General features: G+C 40.1%; 1 protein-coding gene across 2 annotated transcripts in view; it reads right to left on the reverse strand.

Annotated features, from left to right (window-relative positions):
* Positions 1-3,862: 3,862 nt before the first annotated feature.
* LOC132187628 (uncharacterized) overlaps positions 3,863-17,957 on the reverse strand; it is a 29,633-nt gene continuing 15,538 nt past the window's right edge. For both annotated transcript variants that reach the window (XM_059602006.2, XM_059602004.2), the window contains 6 exons: positions 14,308-14,388; positions 14,138-14,185; positions 6,436-6,486; positions 6,250-6,318; positions 4,808-5,053; positions 3,863-4,480 (listed from right to left, as the gene is read on the reverse strand). In XM_059602006.2, the coding sequence (XP_059457989.1) occupies positions 4,226-4,480; positions 4,808-5,053; positions 6,250-6,318; positions 6,436-6,486; positions 14,138-14,185; positions 14,308-14,388 (750 nt within the window). In that variant the 3' untranslated portion in view covers positions 3,863-4,225. The remainder of the gene's footprint in view (positions 4,481-4,807; positions 5,054-6,249; positions 6,319-6,435; positions 6,487-14,137; positions 14,186-14,307; positions 14,389-17,957) is intronic.

Here is a 17,957-nt window from a genome sequence, read left to right on the forward strand (position 1 = left end):
AATTGTGATTAAAATATTGTTGTATAATAAATGTCAGGGTGACATTATTACGAACATAGTTAAAGCCAATAATATTTTTTCCTTTAGGTCACTCACCAAGTTGATGTAATTTAACCATAAGGCTTTCTTATTTATTGGGCTAAGTGTTTTATTTATATAAAACATGGGCTAAAGAGATTTGGTGCAATTGGGCTTGGGATAAAACCCAAAAGCCCAATGAGTATAAGTGGAACACATAAGGTCAGGGAATAATCGCTGAGCCTATTTATTGGAGACAAGGAAAAAGGCTTGGGGTAAAACCAAGGCCCAGTTCCAAGGCATGGGAACGCATGGCCCAAGGAGATTGTCTTCTTGGGCCATACACCCACTAGAGGAGTGGAGGTTAGGGTTTTCCTAGCGTAGCCATCCACTCCCCTTTAGTAGTCTTTATTGGACAGGTCTCCTAATGCTTCTTGTCCTACATTGCTTAAATTTAAATCTCTGCTTCCCTACTAAGCCTATAAATAGAGAGGAGCATAAGCTCTCAAATCACTCAATCAATCTATCAAGTTCTCTTGATTGATAGTTAATTCTCAGAACATGATGAGAATTAATATTTCTTTGTGTTAACTCACGAAAAACAAAAGTTTAAGATTTGAAGAGTCAAGTAAGAGCCCACATTCTCTTGGTGATCATCAGTCATTGGTGAGAAGATCTATAGGTCTCTATATCCTGAGATCTATTGTGTTCTTGGAGAAAGAAGAACTTGTTCATCATGTTCTTGAAGAAAGAAGAAATTGTTCTTCGTGTTATTGAACAAGAAAGAACATGTTCTTGGAGAAGCAAAAATAATTTTTTCCCAAAGCAAGGAATGTCAGTTGATATCCAAGTAAGTGTTCTTTGTTATTTCAATTTAATTTTAAATAGCAATTTTTCTTCACATGTTCTTTGTAAATAATCATAGCATGGAAATTCGATTCCTTCTGCTGCACAAATATTTAATTTGCAATCATATTCCCAACAAAATGACCATTGGGCTTGAGGATAAAACCCAAGCCCAAGTGCATAACTAAGTGGAAGTGGGCAAGGGTTTTAACCCTAGCCCTAGCCGCATGAGGAGAGAGTGTAATTACTCCTTATGGCCGACCACTGCTTGGGTGGCAAGGAGTGTAATTACTCCTTGTCCCATTTCACCTAGGACTGGGATTTCTAGTCCCTATCCCACATGGTTTAAAATTCATTTTCTCCTAGGATCCTAGTATTATAAATAGAGGAGCAATTGAGAAGCAAAGAAATGCCTTGATCTGAAACAATTCAGAAGCTTGTGAATTTTGTGAAAACAAAAATTGCAACTTCACTCTCCCGCAAGAGTGAATACACGGCCAATAGGGGAGATTTTTCTCTCCAAAGTTTTGCTTATAGTTTTCTATTGTTCTTGAGAAAACTTTGTGAGCCCACACTCACAGTCATATTCAGTAATAAAAGAGAATATCTAATAGAGCAATCTTCTCCCCAGCTGTTTGAAGATCTTGAAGTTCTTGATCAACTCTCGAGTCTCCAAGAAATTCTTTATGAATATGATGAAGAACATAAATATGTTCTTCATGTTCATGAAGAATACAAAGAATGCAATGAAGGAGAGATGAGTATGGACTCATACTTGAAGTATTCAAGCATGTTGGAACTTCAACTACTTAGTCCAACACCAACGGAAGAACGGACACACACTCCTACGCCCCAATGCCTAGGAGAGGCCGAATCTACATATAAGTAATTTAACTTATATGTTTGCCATAGATCTAAACATGTTTGTCTTGATGGTAAAAGGTCGTGGGGTTCGTTTTTATTCCGCTGCATAAAATGTAAATTTTTTGAAGTTTACATTTACAAAGATACCAATACATAAAGATGTTCTTCAAGTTCATGAAGAACACGATGAACGCGAAGAACACAAAGAACACAATGAAGATGAGATGAGTATAGACTCATGTTTGAAGTTTTCAAGTTAGTTGGAACTTCAATTACTGAGTCCAACACCATGGGAAGAACGGATGCACACTCCTACACCCCAATGCCTAGGAGAGGACAAAGCTACATGTAAGTAATCTAACTTATGTGTTTGCCTTAAATCTAAATATGTATGTCTTGATAGTAAAAGGTCTTTGGGATCATGTTTTATTCCGCTGTGTAAAAAGAAATTTTTTGAAATTTATGTAAACGATCCCAACAGTGACCACTTTTCTATCATCCCTCCTGTACCCCACATTTCTTTAAAACCAAAATAATAAAATAATAATAAACTTAAAAAATTAATGAAATTCAAAAAAAAAAAAAAGAATTGAAATATCCAATGCCAAAATTAAGGTAGGGGTGGCTCAAGCTCCTCCTACGGACTAGCCACCCCCAGAGATGGCTAGGGTTGGTTGGGGACTACCCCCGCCCCATGGGGGGTGGCTCATGGGCCACCCCTATGCTATTTGGGGGTGGCTCAACCATTCCCACTTCAGTTTGTTTTAGTGTTTTTATTGATTAATAATCATGACGGGCAAATTGGGGTTTTCAAGGTTCCAAACAAATGTAGTTTTAGAAGACTTTGGTCAAATATGGCTTTTCCATCCAAATAGACAGTCAACGCTTACTAAGGGACTTAATTACAACAAAATTGTAGTTTGATGTATCTATCACCCTATTCATTTCATGGGGCTAAATAAAAAATAGTTATTAGTTCAAGGGCCTAGAGTATATTAATCCCTAAAAAATAAGTATCCGTTGCGATATGTTTGGTCAGTTGCAAGGAGCGAGTTTCTTTTTGAAGATAAACCTTCAGTCGATGTACTATCAACTGAAGATCAAGAGTAAAAATATATAGAAGACTGCATTTAAAACTTGGTACAACCACTATGAGTGTTTAGTTATGTTGTTCGAGTTGGCTCATGCGCCTGTTCATTGATGACATCTTATTTTACTCAAAGAGTCGTGAAGAACACGAGGACCATCTACGAGCAGTGTTGGAAATACTTCGAGAAAAGAAGTTATTTGCTAAGTTCAAGAAGTGTGAGTTTTGGCCGGAGAGAGTCTTATTTCTTGGGCACGTGGTGTCTTAAGGCAATGATCAAGTGGGAAAGGCCGACGCATGAATTTTGCAATTTCTTCACATGGCAATGGTCAAGCACGACCATGTGAAGATTCCTCCTCCCGCTCCCCAAAAGTGTAAGAAATGTTAAGGAATGGAAAAAATGAAATGAAATAAAATCGTATGGTTATCTTGCTTTGTCAATGGTTCAATAAACAGGCATAGTGGCTGGTCTTCACATGGCATTGGTCAAGAAACGACAATGTGGAGATTCCCCCTCCCATTCCCCCAAAGTGAAACAAATAAAAGTTTAAAGGAAAATGTAAGAAGGATTAGGATATGATAAGAGAAAAGTAAAGTACGTATTTATTGTTATGATGAATGCGATCATTGAGCATGAGAAAGTGGTAGTGGAATTAATGATTTCAAGTAATGTTTCAATTTTTGTATCTACGGAAACCAAAATAAATTTAAAGGAAATGTGTAGAGTAATTTCTGTAAATGACATTAAAGCAAGGGAATTTCAGTACAACCAAGAGAGAAATTTTAGGGCTCACGTCACACATGGTTGATTGATATCTCTACTTAATTAAGTTGTGGACTCATATTTCCTCGTGTACGTAAAATTTTTTTTTTTTTTTTTTTTTTATGGCATATTTCCACCGTCAGGTGTACCGAGGAATAGTAATAGCACCATATGTATAACGCAAATTATCACATTTATCTGGTCGGGGCGTTACCGTTGTAGGAGTTCTGGAGAAAATAGCAGTTCAAATTTCTCTTTCCTTATACCAAATCTGCACAACCATATTATCACGATGAACAGTAGCATATATATATATATATAGTTTCTGCAACTTTCTTGTGGCCGTTGGGGCGCTGATCCTCAAGGAAAAGAGAGCATGTTTTAAGCAATGTAATAATTAACATGGGCAAGACAGGGCAGATGAATACATTTTAAGCAAACATCAGCATATGAAAACAAAAAAAATACAGTAAATCCAGCTTCCTGCCCCAACTAATGCCCAACTTCTACGCCTAACATAATGTTCATCAACTCTACAATTCCTCAAGAGCCCACTATTGTATCATCCAAATAAATATCACTTGAAAGTCTGTTTTCAGCAGGTACCCCATCCCAGTTAGAGGTTTGGACAATGGCAAGTAACCAAATCAATTATATGTCGAAGACCGGGGTTTTGGTGGTATATAAAAAGAGTTACCACAGTCAATTGGAGTTTGCAACAATGGATTCAATCTATCAAAAATTATCCGGCCACCTCGGCCAATTCTTCCACGAAATGTACAAGGTGGTGCAGACACATTATTTCTTGTTGACGACTTATCAGATGGCGGTACAATGCCTGAAGCTGCCAACTTTTCTGGAACTAGAGGTTTCGTGAACAACAAAATTGGTTCAAGAGGATCCTGCATCATATAATCCCGCATAAGAGTTCATACTGTGATACAATTGATATTCTGCGAGAAAAAGAAGATACTACCACATTTTACAGGGTTAATTTTTTCTAAACCATTTTATACACACGCCTAGTTTTGGGTTTTTTTCTATTATTATTTTTTTATTTTTTTCTAAGCTATATCATGGTCCAGTTGATACCGACAAAAATTTCAGCAATTACTTTTGGATTCTGTCTCCCTACTGAGGAGAGAGGAGAAAACAGCGGGAAGAGAGAAGAGCTGCTCCATAAAAAAGAAGCAAGAGGAGGAGATTGGGCAGAAGGGCTATTGGAATACCATTTTATGAAGCCATCCATGTTGTACATGTCGCCTCCTAAACTCTTGCTTCATGCTTCCTGAGGGAACCATTACCAAGTTGGAGTCAGTCATAGGTGGATTCTGTATTACAGAAGGGCGTGTTCGGGGGCGGCTGTTTGCAAGGTCATCTGAATCCACATATTCATCTTCGCTAGAACCAAACTTGCAAGAGAAGGGTGCAAATCCAGAAAGCGCCAAGCTATCTTCCAGGAGCTCAGTTTCATGCTGAAAACCCATAAGTCAGCCAACAATTAATAACAGATTTCAGACCAATTGAATTGGCAATTACATGGCCCACAAAAGATCCACCCCTCTAATCACTTCCATATGATTAATAAGATGGCAAAGTGAATAGATGAAGGATTACATTCATGCTATTCAAACATAGTGTAGATGCAAGGATTAAAATATTACAAGGAAGATTACAGTTCATACATGCAAAACATACATTTTTAAACCACATTGGGTAGGATTCTCTCCATGTTCTACACCATACCCACCAGGATGCATATTAGAAGCTAACACTATAAAGGAAATCTTTAGCTGAAATATCCCAGTTCTGTATAATTTTCCGAGCATGGAATTGCCATATTCCTAGCATCCACATTCATTACAGCAAATGACAATCTAGCCAAGGTGTTACACAAATTCAGGTATTATCCACGGAAGTCTTCAAAAAGATTAAGAATGGTTACTTTCTTTTCATTTTTCATAATCAGTACTATCATTTGAGAGGGCAGCACAGGCAGCAACTGAAGTACTTCCTACGGAGGAAACAAAAGGGCACCCAAGAGGGTAAATAAGGAAAAAAAGAAGGAAAACTAAAATCAGGTACTAAACCTATCATCATCAATAACATCAAAGAATGACCCAGAGAACCAAAAGGCGGATGCATCAAAACCCATTCAATAGAGCCTCGAGAAAACTCAAGGCTATAATTCCTCTATCATACACACCATATAAGACGGGATGCAGTTGCTCTCCATTCAATCCCTACACCATTCAACAACTGAACTACAGAAGTTGGTGAAACCCAATGGGCTCCAAAGAAAGATCAAGAGCAAAGGAACACTGGAGACGCAAATGATCCATTCTTTCTCGTCCTTTGTACACAACCAAAGAAGGATCACATTCCTATCATTGCGCCTACGAAAGTTCTTGCCAATCGAAATGCAACCTAAATCCATGGTCCATACACACAAAAACTAAAAAATAAAATAACGAAAAAATGAAAAGAAAAGAAATTGAGTTTGAACAAAAAAGCAAGTACAGAGAAAAACACCAAGTGTCATTTGTCAGAATACCATGCAACTATGTAGAATGTAAATTCTCTAAACAAATTCATACACAAAACAGAAAATCACTGTAGCCTTCCATGATATACATGTGATCAAAGAAAATAATACACATCATTTGCATACCTTATACTTCATTTGGATCCTTTGAAGGCTAACTTCAGTCTCCATTACTTCTCTCTTTATCTCCTCTCTCTGCACAAAATCGAATACTGAATAATGAGTCTTACATTTCAATACAGGAGATCTGCATTCCTGGATTAGATGAAACTACCCAGGATATATTTTGAAAGTTCAATTAGAAAGAACAACCTTAATTAAGGCCTCCAAAATGGTCTTGGCTTGGTCCAGGTTGCGCCTGACCTGAAAGTAGGTAAACCGAAGGTAAAGATTTTGATCATTTATTTGTTACCAACAAATCACAAATAAATTACTAAGACAACAGAAACGTATAAATGCTTCTGATAGATGAAGTGTATTCTTTCTTCCAGAATACATCTAAGGACAAAAATCATCTTATGCAACCAGCACAATCCAAATAAAAGAAATTCAAGAGCAGAAAAGCAAAAGTGATACCATCACACCTTTTTCATGGATAATTCAAAGGGCCCAGATTGATTTACAAAACAGGATTTTTTTAATGATTTTAGTTATGGTATCTTGTTATTTGAGGTTAACTATAGTCTAGACAACCCACTTAGCAAACACACTTCTAGTATATCTCTGTGGGTAAGCTGGGAGACAAAGCGCTTCAATCCACCATTATCTGTTTCGTGGGTGCCTGCCCAGCTTTCTGCTGACCCAGCATTGCCTATTTAGTCGACATGGTTATTAAAGTTTGAATTTTCTCTCTTTTTTCACCAATGAACTCTTAATGCATCATTCTCTATTTCATTAGAATACTTGTGCATCCATTATTCCAGTATTCCTCCTCTTTACCATAATTTAATGCCTTTTTTGTTGAAGTTGAACAGTGATAAAACAAATCAACTAACTACCATTTCGTATGCCATCCATAAAAGAAACATTACATGGAAGGCCAAGACACAAACTTACAAAGATACGAATCTTGCTGCAGAGCTTAGGACATCATGTTATAATGCTACTATAATTAAGCCCGTTTAGCTTCAATGATATGTTATACAAGACTTTAATCTTGTAAGGGACAGCAGACAAAGGTACACATATTGGATGTATTCCACATGCCTCTGTTTGAAATAAAAAAATTTTTTTTTTTTTTATAAGTAAAGATATATTATCAAAGTGCAGAGGAGCGCAACCCTAATACACAGGGAGTATACAAGAGAGCGACTAAGAGGGAAAAAAATAATAAGAGAACATAAAAAGGAAGTCAGGAAAGCTGATCACTAAGGGCGCTAGCCAGCCAGCGGTCCAAGTGAAAAGGGTGTACAAGAAAAAGTGAAGAAGGTCCTCAATATTCCTAGACGAGTCCTCGAAACATCTAGCATTTCTAATCGTAGAGTGACTGAGTTTCTATTTGATAAATCTCTAATGATACACAAAAGCTTCATTTTACCTTAAGGTAAAGATGAAGAAAAAAAAGGAAATTTAGTAGTTCAGCTATGCCATCATGCACCAATACCTCAAACAAGTCTTGAGTATCTGACACCTAGACATGGTTCCTTACATATTAAGCAGTTAACATTTCAAAATTCTGAATTTTAAGATGCTTTCATGGACAGAAGAAACTAGTTTTCCTTTTGTTGACACCATTTTTTTCTCTCTCTAGCAGTTAACATTTCAAAATTCTGATTTTTAAGAAGCTTTCATGGACAGAAGAAACTATAAGGCAGTTTTCCTTTTGTCTCTCTCTCGTGATGAATAAGAGAGGAAAAAAAGTTAAGTAATTCAATTATTAAAAAGCGTAGTGGGCGCAACCCTAATATACAAGAGAGCCCCCTAGTCAAGATAAAAAGATAAACATAAGTTCAAAAAAATTGCAAAATTGTTGGGGTAGCGCCCAAAAATCCAAGTTTAATTGTAAGACATTTTAGTTGATATTGAATATAGTTGTTATTCATTGATTTATTTAATTGAGCATATAACATATAATCTATTTAGATGCTTATTGTTACTGATTATACACAATCTGCATGTAAATGGTCCATGACTTGTATTAAATATAGTTTATAGTGTGAGTAAAGAGGTTATCACATAGGAAGATTTTAACCATAAACCTCACAAGTTCATAATCTATTGTTCGCAGTCAACGGAATTGGGCATTTCCATTACATAAGATTGTAGCACATCAACCTAATGATTTATCTTGATCAAAGAGAAGTAAAGACTTCAGGTTGAAGTGTTGGTGCAGAAGCATGGTGATGCAATGCACTGAACGGACCAAAGGAGTTGTCATTCCTTACAAACACTATCATCAAGGAATGATTTTTTTTTTATAGGTAATCAAGTGTATATTAAAAAAATGTGTGAGGCGCCCCTAAGTACACTAGAAGTATAGTATACACAAGGACACCAAGGAAAAGCAAAAGCACAAAAAAAAAAAAAAAAAGGAAAACCCCCTCAAAGCATCCCAAACTAAACATGGAACCCAAAACCCACACCCTACACCCTCTTGCCTTTATTACGGCTAGACCCCTCTTAATCAAGGAATGATTGTAACTCCCTGACTTCATATAATATTGATTATAAATCTTAAGAGGATTGTAAACTCAGATGTCAACTACATGTCACTTTGATGCATTAAGGAGTGAGACTTTTACTGTGGTCAACATTCTCCTTGCGTTTGATGATCAAATGTAGCATTGTAAGAAGACTTTTCTGAAGATGGAATCCATAGTTTTTTTTTTTTTTTTGATAAGTAATGTAGTATATATCAAAAAAAGCGCAAAGCGCCTCTAAGTACACAATAAAGTATACAAAGGAACCCAATCAAAACACCCAGAAAAACCCAGAAAAAACCCAAACAAACCAATCAAAAACCCAGAAAAACCCAATCAAACCAAACACCCATCCAAAGGGGAATACAAGAGACCCAACCAAACCCCAAGAAAAGCCCTAGTGCATCTCAGGTGGAACCCTAGTGCACCTCAGGGGGAAAAGAAAAAGCATTTTTCGATCCCAAAAAACCCCGCCGACGCCGGCCCTTCACCGGAGAGATGGAGCAATCCAGATTATTGTGCTCCCTCAACCCCTTAACCTTAGAAGCAGAAACTTCAACCTTAGGGGCAGAAACTTCAACCTCAGCAAGCAGATCCTTGTTCTTATGCAGCTGCTTTGCGACTTTTTCCTTCACCCTCCGGGTATAAAACAGTTGGGACGAGGATTTAGAGGAGTAAATGGGAGTACCATTCTCTGTCATGCGAGGAAAAGGACGGCTAAGACTCCTCCCCATCTCAGCCGCCCCATCGAGAAGGGAAGTAGTCGAGAGTGAAGTGCATCCCTGCGACGAGAACAATGAGGTAGTAGCAGGGGAAAGAAAACAGCCAGCTTGAACCTCCACCGGCGCAGAGGGAACCAGAACAGGGTCCTTTCCCTTAGAAGACAAAGAATCCTTCAACACCACCGGAGCGGGAGAGACAGCTCTCGGACTCAAGAACCCACGACGAAACAAACCTTTCTCCGGAGAAGAAGGACGAACAACCAGCTCCTCCTCCCCCGAAAAAGGAACCTCCCTATCCCTGCAAGAGCTCGCCGGAGAGTCCACCTCCCAAGGAACAGCGACGGCCTCCTTGAGAATAGAAAGACGAGCCGAATCAGAAATCTCCGAAGACACAGACGCACCCCGGCAGATTTCAGGCATCGAAGAAAGAGAGCCCTCCCAGTCCCTGCGCAACGTGCTCGCCGGTACAGCCTCCGCAGAAAGGGAAAAAGTAGCCCCCTGAGAGGACCCGTCACCGGCAGACCCAACAATCTCGCCCAAAACTCGCACCGGAGAGAGAGAGAACACTGCCGGGGAAGACCCATCGCCGGAATCCAAACCGGTAACCTGCAAACTCAAAGAAGACCTAGCGAACGGCTCCAAACACTCTTCAGAGGCTAGAGGAATCCCAGCCGATACAGACTCCAAAGGTAATGAGAAAGAGTTATGGACTGGATCTGAGAAATCCGGATCCAAGTGCTGAACCGGATCCAAATTTTGACCCAAACCCACTTCAGAGACCGACCCGGAATCACAACCCAAAGCAGAAGTTGATAGGCCCAAAAAACGAGCCCTTTTACTCCTGCGATTGGGCTTCGAGACAACCCCTGCACAGACCCAGTCCAACTTACGTTGGATTTGCCCTAGAAGCCTCATCAATCCACTAATACCGATCTTGCCCTTCTTCTTCTTCCTCAAACTCACTGAACCAGCCGCCTCCGCCAGAGGAGAAGACAAGCTCTCCAACGCAGAGCAATCCACGGCAGACCGCAACCCCAAACCGTCATACTCCGAATCCCACCAAGACGACCCCGGAAGCAAATCGAGAGACCTCGGATACTCAACTGCTCTCGCCTCGACGCCCGGAGAAGATCGAAGGACATCCACGAAAGACCTCCCGGAATCGACCCCCAAAGAAGGACCATCCATTAGAAACCCCGCCGAAGATGGAACCCCCGACTCCGCCGTACCATCCGACTTGATCTGTGCCGCCATCAGTTGCCGAAGCTCTCCAGCGAAACGCCGCCAGCCCCTCCCAAAACGTCCCTCCGGAAGCCAAATGACTCCCTTACGACCACCCTCAGCCAACACCGATACCTCCAAGAACCTTCCGGCCTTATTACCTCCCCCGTGGACCATCGTGGCCTTATCACCCTCACGGTAAGATTTGGCAATTTCTTCCTTCACCTGAACCTGAATCGCCGCTTCCACCGTTTCCACCAACCACGACGAACACCGAATGCTCGCGTAAATATACCCCACGAAACCTTTTCTCCTCTCCTCCAGACGAAGGTTAGGACACCCAACCTTTGCCGAAAGGCAGAAGGTTTTGGCTTCAAAAGAGAATCTGCGTTCCATACGCCGAACCCTAACGCGCAGCACCAGCCGCGCCACCGATCGCAGAAAAAACTTTCAAAAATTCAAATTTTGAATTTCATCCGAGTCTAGAGAGAGAGAGAGAGACATTCTAGAGAGAGAGAATGTCTCCTAAAAAAGTGACAATGAAAAAAGTCTCCATAGTTTTTTATAGAAAAATGATAAGAAATAGTCCCTTGATATAGATTTAATAGATTAATTATTCTTAGTCACTGGCCAAAGGATTTTGGTAAAGAACTACTAAAATATTTATACATAATGAAAAGAGTTTCACATGTCCGGGAATAATTGTGATTAAATTGGGTACTCAAGGAACAAGAGATAAAGAATTAAATTGACAGTATTATTGACTTAATTCTCTACGGAATATTTCATGAAGGAATCAAAAGTCAATATTACGAATGTCTAAGGGATTAATTGAATTAATCAAAAATAAATACTAGAGTGCAATTACATTTCTTTAGCGGAAGTAAATGTAATTAAATAGGAGTGTGGTGACAGATATAGAGATGACTGGGTCACAGGCCTATTAAGCTAGTTTTATTTTTTCATTTGGGTCCTTCACTAAGCTAATGTAAATTAACTAGGTACATGCTTTTATTTGGGCTAAAGAGAATTAATGCATAGAGATGCATAAGGAAGGGTATGGGCTAAAGGATAAAACCAAAGCCCAAGCTAGAGGAGTAGGCGCATGGGCTAGGAGTGAAAACCCAACCCAAGCCGTGATTTACAGTGGGGGTGCGGCTAGGGTACAATTTAACCCTAGCCACATGCCCCCTAGTCCTAATGGTGATAGGACTTTGCTTCTAGTTCCACATGGATTGAAACTACTACTCCTAGTCCCACATGGGTTAGAACTACTACTCCTAAACCTACATGGGTTGGAACTGCCTCTCTCTTAGTATGCTAAGCCTATAAATAGATAGCTCTGTAGCTCTCACAAATCACCAATTCCCTCTAGCTCTTCAGTACTTACTCAAGAATAAGTAAAAGTTTTGTGATGAGTAATTGAAAGCCCACTCTCTAGGTTATATTTAGTTATTAGTGAGAAGATCTGAAGGTCTCAAGATCCCTGAGGCTAATCTGTTTTTCCTGAGGAGCAAAAAGAAAAAGTTTTTGCCCCATAACCAAGGAGTGGCCGTACAACAAGTAATTCTGCTCTTGTTCATATTAAAATAGCATAGTTCTTCACATGTTCTTTGAAAGGTTTGATCTTGGCTTGAAAATTTTACTTTCTGCTTTGCATCTGTCGTTTATGCAATATTCCCAACAAAAGTAGAAAAAAGCAAGCTATGATGTGCTAACATCCAAGCATATAAATTGTTGAAGATTATCCTTTGCAACTCTATCACCGAACTCTCAATATCTTCAAAGCTCCGAGCATTCTGCTCTTGCCGAAGGCACCACATTAAATACAATGGAGCCAACCTCCATACTTCCATAATATTCACATGCCCTACCTGACCTGCCCAACTCACCAACAAATCTCACACTTCTAGGCATAACCCAATCAACACCAAACAAACTAAGAATAGAGCTCCATAAATCTCTGGTTCATCAAATATTTCTCTCTTCAGAGAATGTCAGCTCTACTTCAAGGTGGATTTGTTGGGTACTTGTAGCTGAAAATGTGGGGCTTCATAGTATGGTTACACATGGAAAAAGGGATCCACCTTTTTTAAAAAAATAAATAATGTAAATTTTTTTTGATAAGAAAAATAAATAAATAATGTATATTCAAACAACGCACAAAGGAGCGCAACCCATGTACACAGAAAGTATACAAGAGCCTCAACTACGCCTTAATCTGACCTTAACTGGGTCAGCTCCATTAATACCTTTTCAAGCTGGATGCTTTCTCAAACTAACTAGGGTTGGACATAGATATCTTTTTCCACCATTCTATTCTATCTAAGAACGTACTCTCATTCACATTCTTGTTTATAATATCCTTCTTCAATACTTCCAACCATGTCATTTAGGCATAACCCTTCCCCTTTTCACTTTTTAGTTATCACATGTATCTTTTTTTCTTTTTGAAACTTTGACTTCATTTTCAGATTTTACTGATGTCGTTACTCTACAACCGGATTTGCACAGATTTGTTTTTCTTTTGAGCTTTCCTATTTATCTTCCTCCTTTTAATGTAGTAGGGGCAATTCCCCAAGATATGAAAAGAGAATTAAGCAGCACCCACAAACATTACCATATACACGAGGTATGGTGCAAAAGCAAAATGGCTAAGCAAAGAGCTGCATCTAAAAATAACTGCCCCCCTTCCTTAGTCAATAAGTATGATTGTCATCGTGAGCATCAACATGCATTGCATAGATATTTTCCAGACAATAAAGCACCAAAAGTTAATATATATGCAAGTGGAAATCCAAAACTTCACACGAAAATAATAACCAAATGAAAATACTAGGTACCACCAAGGATAACAAACTACTGATTCATATAACTGCAGGATATCAAGCACTGGTTGTAGAAAGTGCAGCTGCTTTGATGAAATACTAGTTTTACATTAGTGATGCCTATGGCAACAAATGAGTGGAGCCACTAGAACCTGCTTAAGCTCATATCTTGGCTCAATTCACTTCGTTTGATGGTTGAGTCAAACTCGAGACTAAACTCAAGCTTGTCAGTAAACAAGCTCCAGTTCAACCTTTTCTAGGCTTCCTCGGCCAGGCTTGGCTTATAAGCTCAAAAGCCTATGTATATCAACATACAGGATATACAACAACACGCATATATGTTATGATTTACCCACACACACATAAGACTAAATTAGTACATCATAAATTATATTTGCTGGTGCCATCCCTGGGCTCATCAAACTAAATGAGCCAAGCCAAACTTGATTTTAGCAATTTCCTCACAAGTGAGCTCAAGCTTGTTAAGCAAACCATGAGTCAACTTTAGCCGAACACGGGCCCGACTCATTTGCAGCAGAGTAATAACTCTGAGACCATAGTAAGCACAAAAATCAGCAATAAATTAAATGAAAGTAGTGCAAACCTGACGAAGCTTTTCAAATGATTGTACATTATTTTCCCTCCTTTGCATCTGAACAAAAGATCACCATAAGGAATCTTAGAGACTGATGTTTTCAAACTTTAATATCTAGCAAGAGAATTTCTCACTCAAAATTAAGTGAAACGCAAAAGTGAACCAAGTTCAATACCTACCCTTCTTGTGTGAAGTCTGTGAGCTTTCTCCCTTGGCCTAAAGACATTGTATGGATTGGTATCATTAACAGGTGGAGGAGGCTGTAAAGAAAATGTACTTGAGGCTGTCAATAGCTGAACATAATGTGCACTAGGAGCAAATTATTTCAAGCAAATGTTAGTATGAGAAACAAAAAAATTGAAAATAAAAATGGAGCTAGATTTCCCAGAAAGACTACTCAAGGCAGTTTCATAGCAAGTCTTGATTTTATTGAAGAACAGGTCCAACATGTGATTTTTTTTTTTTAAGCCTGGCATGGATTGTGCAAAGGACAATTTTAATATAGAAAAAGATAATTTGTACCAACTCTAGGTTTTGTTTGTTGCACGGATATTTGGGGGGGTTGGATAAATCTGCATTTTCTATTTTGTTTGCTACTAACCAAAAAATTTCTATACAGTAGTAAAGCTTAGGAAAATGGTATCACAAATTTCAATTCTAAAATACATTTTCCTATAAGAAAAATTGCAAACTTAAGGATTATTCATGTGCCTCAACGTATAACTTCCATAAAAGAATAAGTGCACATTTGATACACAGAGTAAAGCCTGGAATAGAATAGCTCTTCCTATGGAATAGTTATTCTATTAGTTTGGTTACTTTATTATTCCTTAGAATAACTATTCCACAGAAACAGTTACTACAATCCGATATTATACAAAATGCCCTTTGATTTTGGTTGAGATGTAAAACATAGATTATTAGATTTGACTCTTCTTTTTTTTTTCTTTTTTAGTCAATATGGGTATATTTATCTTCAATTTCCAGTAATAACCATTCATTTCATTCTATATACCAAACATGCCCTAAAAATCTAAGACACTTCCCGTTTATGAATTATTCTAGAAAATACCTGTCACAATGCAACCTAGTGGTCAAAGGGCAGGCTTGGGATGAGCTGTAGACTTTTTTTTTTTTTTTTTTTGATAAGTAATAAGTATTCTTATTGGAAGCGTAAAGGCGCCCCAAAGTACACCGGGAGTATACAATAAGATCACCTAACTAGAAAAGGAAAAGCGAACAAGAAAATCATCGTAACTAATCAACACCGGAAAGACAAGCGCCACAATCCAAAGGTACAATGTATGAAAGCAATAGGATAATAAGTCTTCCAAGGAACCCTCCAAGTCCTCAAAACACCTATTATTTCTCTCTCTCCATAAACACCAAAAAAAGCAAGTAGGCACCTTCTTCCAAACCACAGCACTCCCTCTCCTTCTCGAAGACCACCAACAGGCGAGCAAATCGGAAACCCGTCTCAGCATCACCCAAGACAACCCAAACCAACCGAAAAATGCGCACCACAAAGCATAAGCTACCTAGCAATGAAGAAGAAGATGATCCACCGTCTCCTCATTCCTCTTGCACAACAACACCTATTCGTCACAATCACATGCCACTTCCTTAGGTTGTCTAGTGTCAAAATTTTGCCTAAAGCCGCCGACCACACAAAGAAACTCGCCCTCAAAGGAGCTTGTATACGCCACACATTCTTCCAAGGGAATCACCTCCCTTTAGTACATGCCAAGGAAGCAAATAAAAGCTTGACCTTGAAATGGCCTCTTTTGGAGGAAATCCACCACAACCTATCTTCACACCCTCATCTCACTCGGGCAGAATGCAACACCTGAAAAAAAAAAAAAAAAAAAAAAAAAAAAAAAAAAAAGGCAAATACATCCACCTCCTAATCATGAGCCCCTCTAGAAAAACTAACATTCCACTGATTAGAGCCACCCTGCACCTCCAAATGAGCCGCAATTGAGGCATCCTTTGCACAGGCAATACTGAATAAACTAGGAAAAGCTATCTTGAGAGCCGTATCTCCACACCACAAATCATGCCAGAAGCAAACCCTAGTCCTGTCCCCCACCTCAAAGCGCGTAAAGCCTTGGAAAGTGTCCCACCCTTTCCTAATATTCTTCCATAACCTTACCCCAAAAGTACCTCCAATCTCCATAGAGCACCACCCTCCCCATAAGCTTCCAAACTTTGCATCCACCACAACCCTCCACCAAGCATCTCTTTCCGATCCATAACGCCACAACCAATTTCCTAACAGGGCGCGATTGAGGCGCGATTGAACACCATTAAATTGAACAGTGTAGGCAGGATCGAGGTAGTGCAGAGGAAATCTTCAAGTTCCGAGGAGAAAGTGTCCGAAGCAGATTTTTCAGGTGCGTGCTGTTCAGGTTGCGTGTCTGCAGGAGGTAAGGAAAAGCTGAAGAAATCCCTGCTGAAGTTACAGGAAGAGAAAAGGATCTGCCTCGAAGGAATTGATTTTATCTCCCGATCCCCATGCAGTTGTGAGGCCAGATCCTTTGGGCCTTCTAGAACCAATACTGTGGAGACCCTTATGGTGGCCCAGCCCAAGGCCATTTCTAAGTTCCCGGTAGGTCAAAAGGACAAGGCCCCAGTTGTGGGCTTTGGGCCCAGTAAGTTGCTTAATACTTACCGAAGGAAGACAGTAAAGTCCAGCAACACAGGGCTCTTGGGTGCTTCGTCATCCTTCACGGAGACTCGCACTCAGTCGACCTTGTCGCATCATGGTGTGCCGGTCACTCATGTGCCGCCGGCAGAGGCGCCGGTGAAGGAGTTGCCGACAGTCAAGGAACCGTGGAAGTTGGTGTCGGCAAGGGAAGGATATCGGGGAACTGATACAATCGATGGGTCTTCTCCGGCGAGCGGTTCTGTGGAACTTTCTTCATCGCCGGCGCGACGGAGCGACCCAATTCTGGGCATTTTGGGTAAAGTGCCGACAGTCCTACAGGCATGCGCTCGCAAGGAGGTCTCGACCAGTTCTTCTCCGCGGGTTTTTTCGGGGCCTACTGCCGATGATCGTGGGATGGTGAAGATGTCGACGGGTGGGAGGGGGGTGGTTATAGCGGAGAGAGGTGGCTCTGGGCAGTTAGTTTTAACCAAGACGGGGCAGCTGGTGCAGGTGCCTGGAAAGGAGGGGTCTGACCTTCGGGGTGAGCTTTCACCGGGGCTCGAGAAATGGGACTTGCTGGGAATGGGACAGGAGTTGGTGGAGAAGGATACGGGGATAGGAGAAAGTGCTGGGCAGAAGATGATCGAGAAGCAGGGGGAGATTCCACCGGGTCTTGAGAAGTGGGAGCTACCAGGATCGACCCACACTTTGAGGTTGAGTGGGGCATTGGAAAGTGTATGTGAGGAGAGCCCTGTGACTGATTCAGAATCCTTAGCGGTGGTTCCTTTTGCGGAGCTGGAGCCGATTACGGTGGAGTATGTTACTGATTTCAGCAAGCTTGTGGGTGTCTCTTGTGATGGAGAAGATAGTAAGCTTTCGAAGGTCTTCGGGATTATCTTGGCTGATTCTGTGGGCGATGGCAAGGAAGTGGGAGAGGCGGTGGAAGAGGGAGTGGCCTTGGAAACACATACAGGAAAGAAAGGTAAGCGAGAGCTCAACAACCTTAACTTTTCTGTTAATTATGAGGGGTAAAGTGGAAGTTATTTGAGGGCTAGAAATAAAGGGAGGGGTCATCGAGTTGCTCAATGAAGCCTAAAATTCTTTCCTGGAATGTGAGGGGCTTAAATGAAAGGGGCAAAAGATTGAGGGTTAGAAATCTCCTTAGAAGTTGGAAGGTGGATA

The sequence above is a fragment of the Corylus avellana genome, chromosome 6 (genome assembly GCF_965113065.1).
Source record: "Corylus avellana chromosome 6, dhCorAvel1.hap1.2, whole genome shotgun sequence".
Taxonomy (NCBI): Eukaryota; Viridiplantae; Streptophyta; class Magnoliopsida; order Fagales; family Betulaceae; genus Corylus; species Corylus avellana.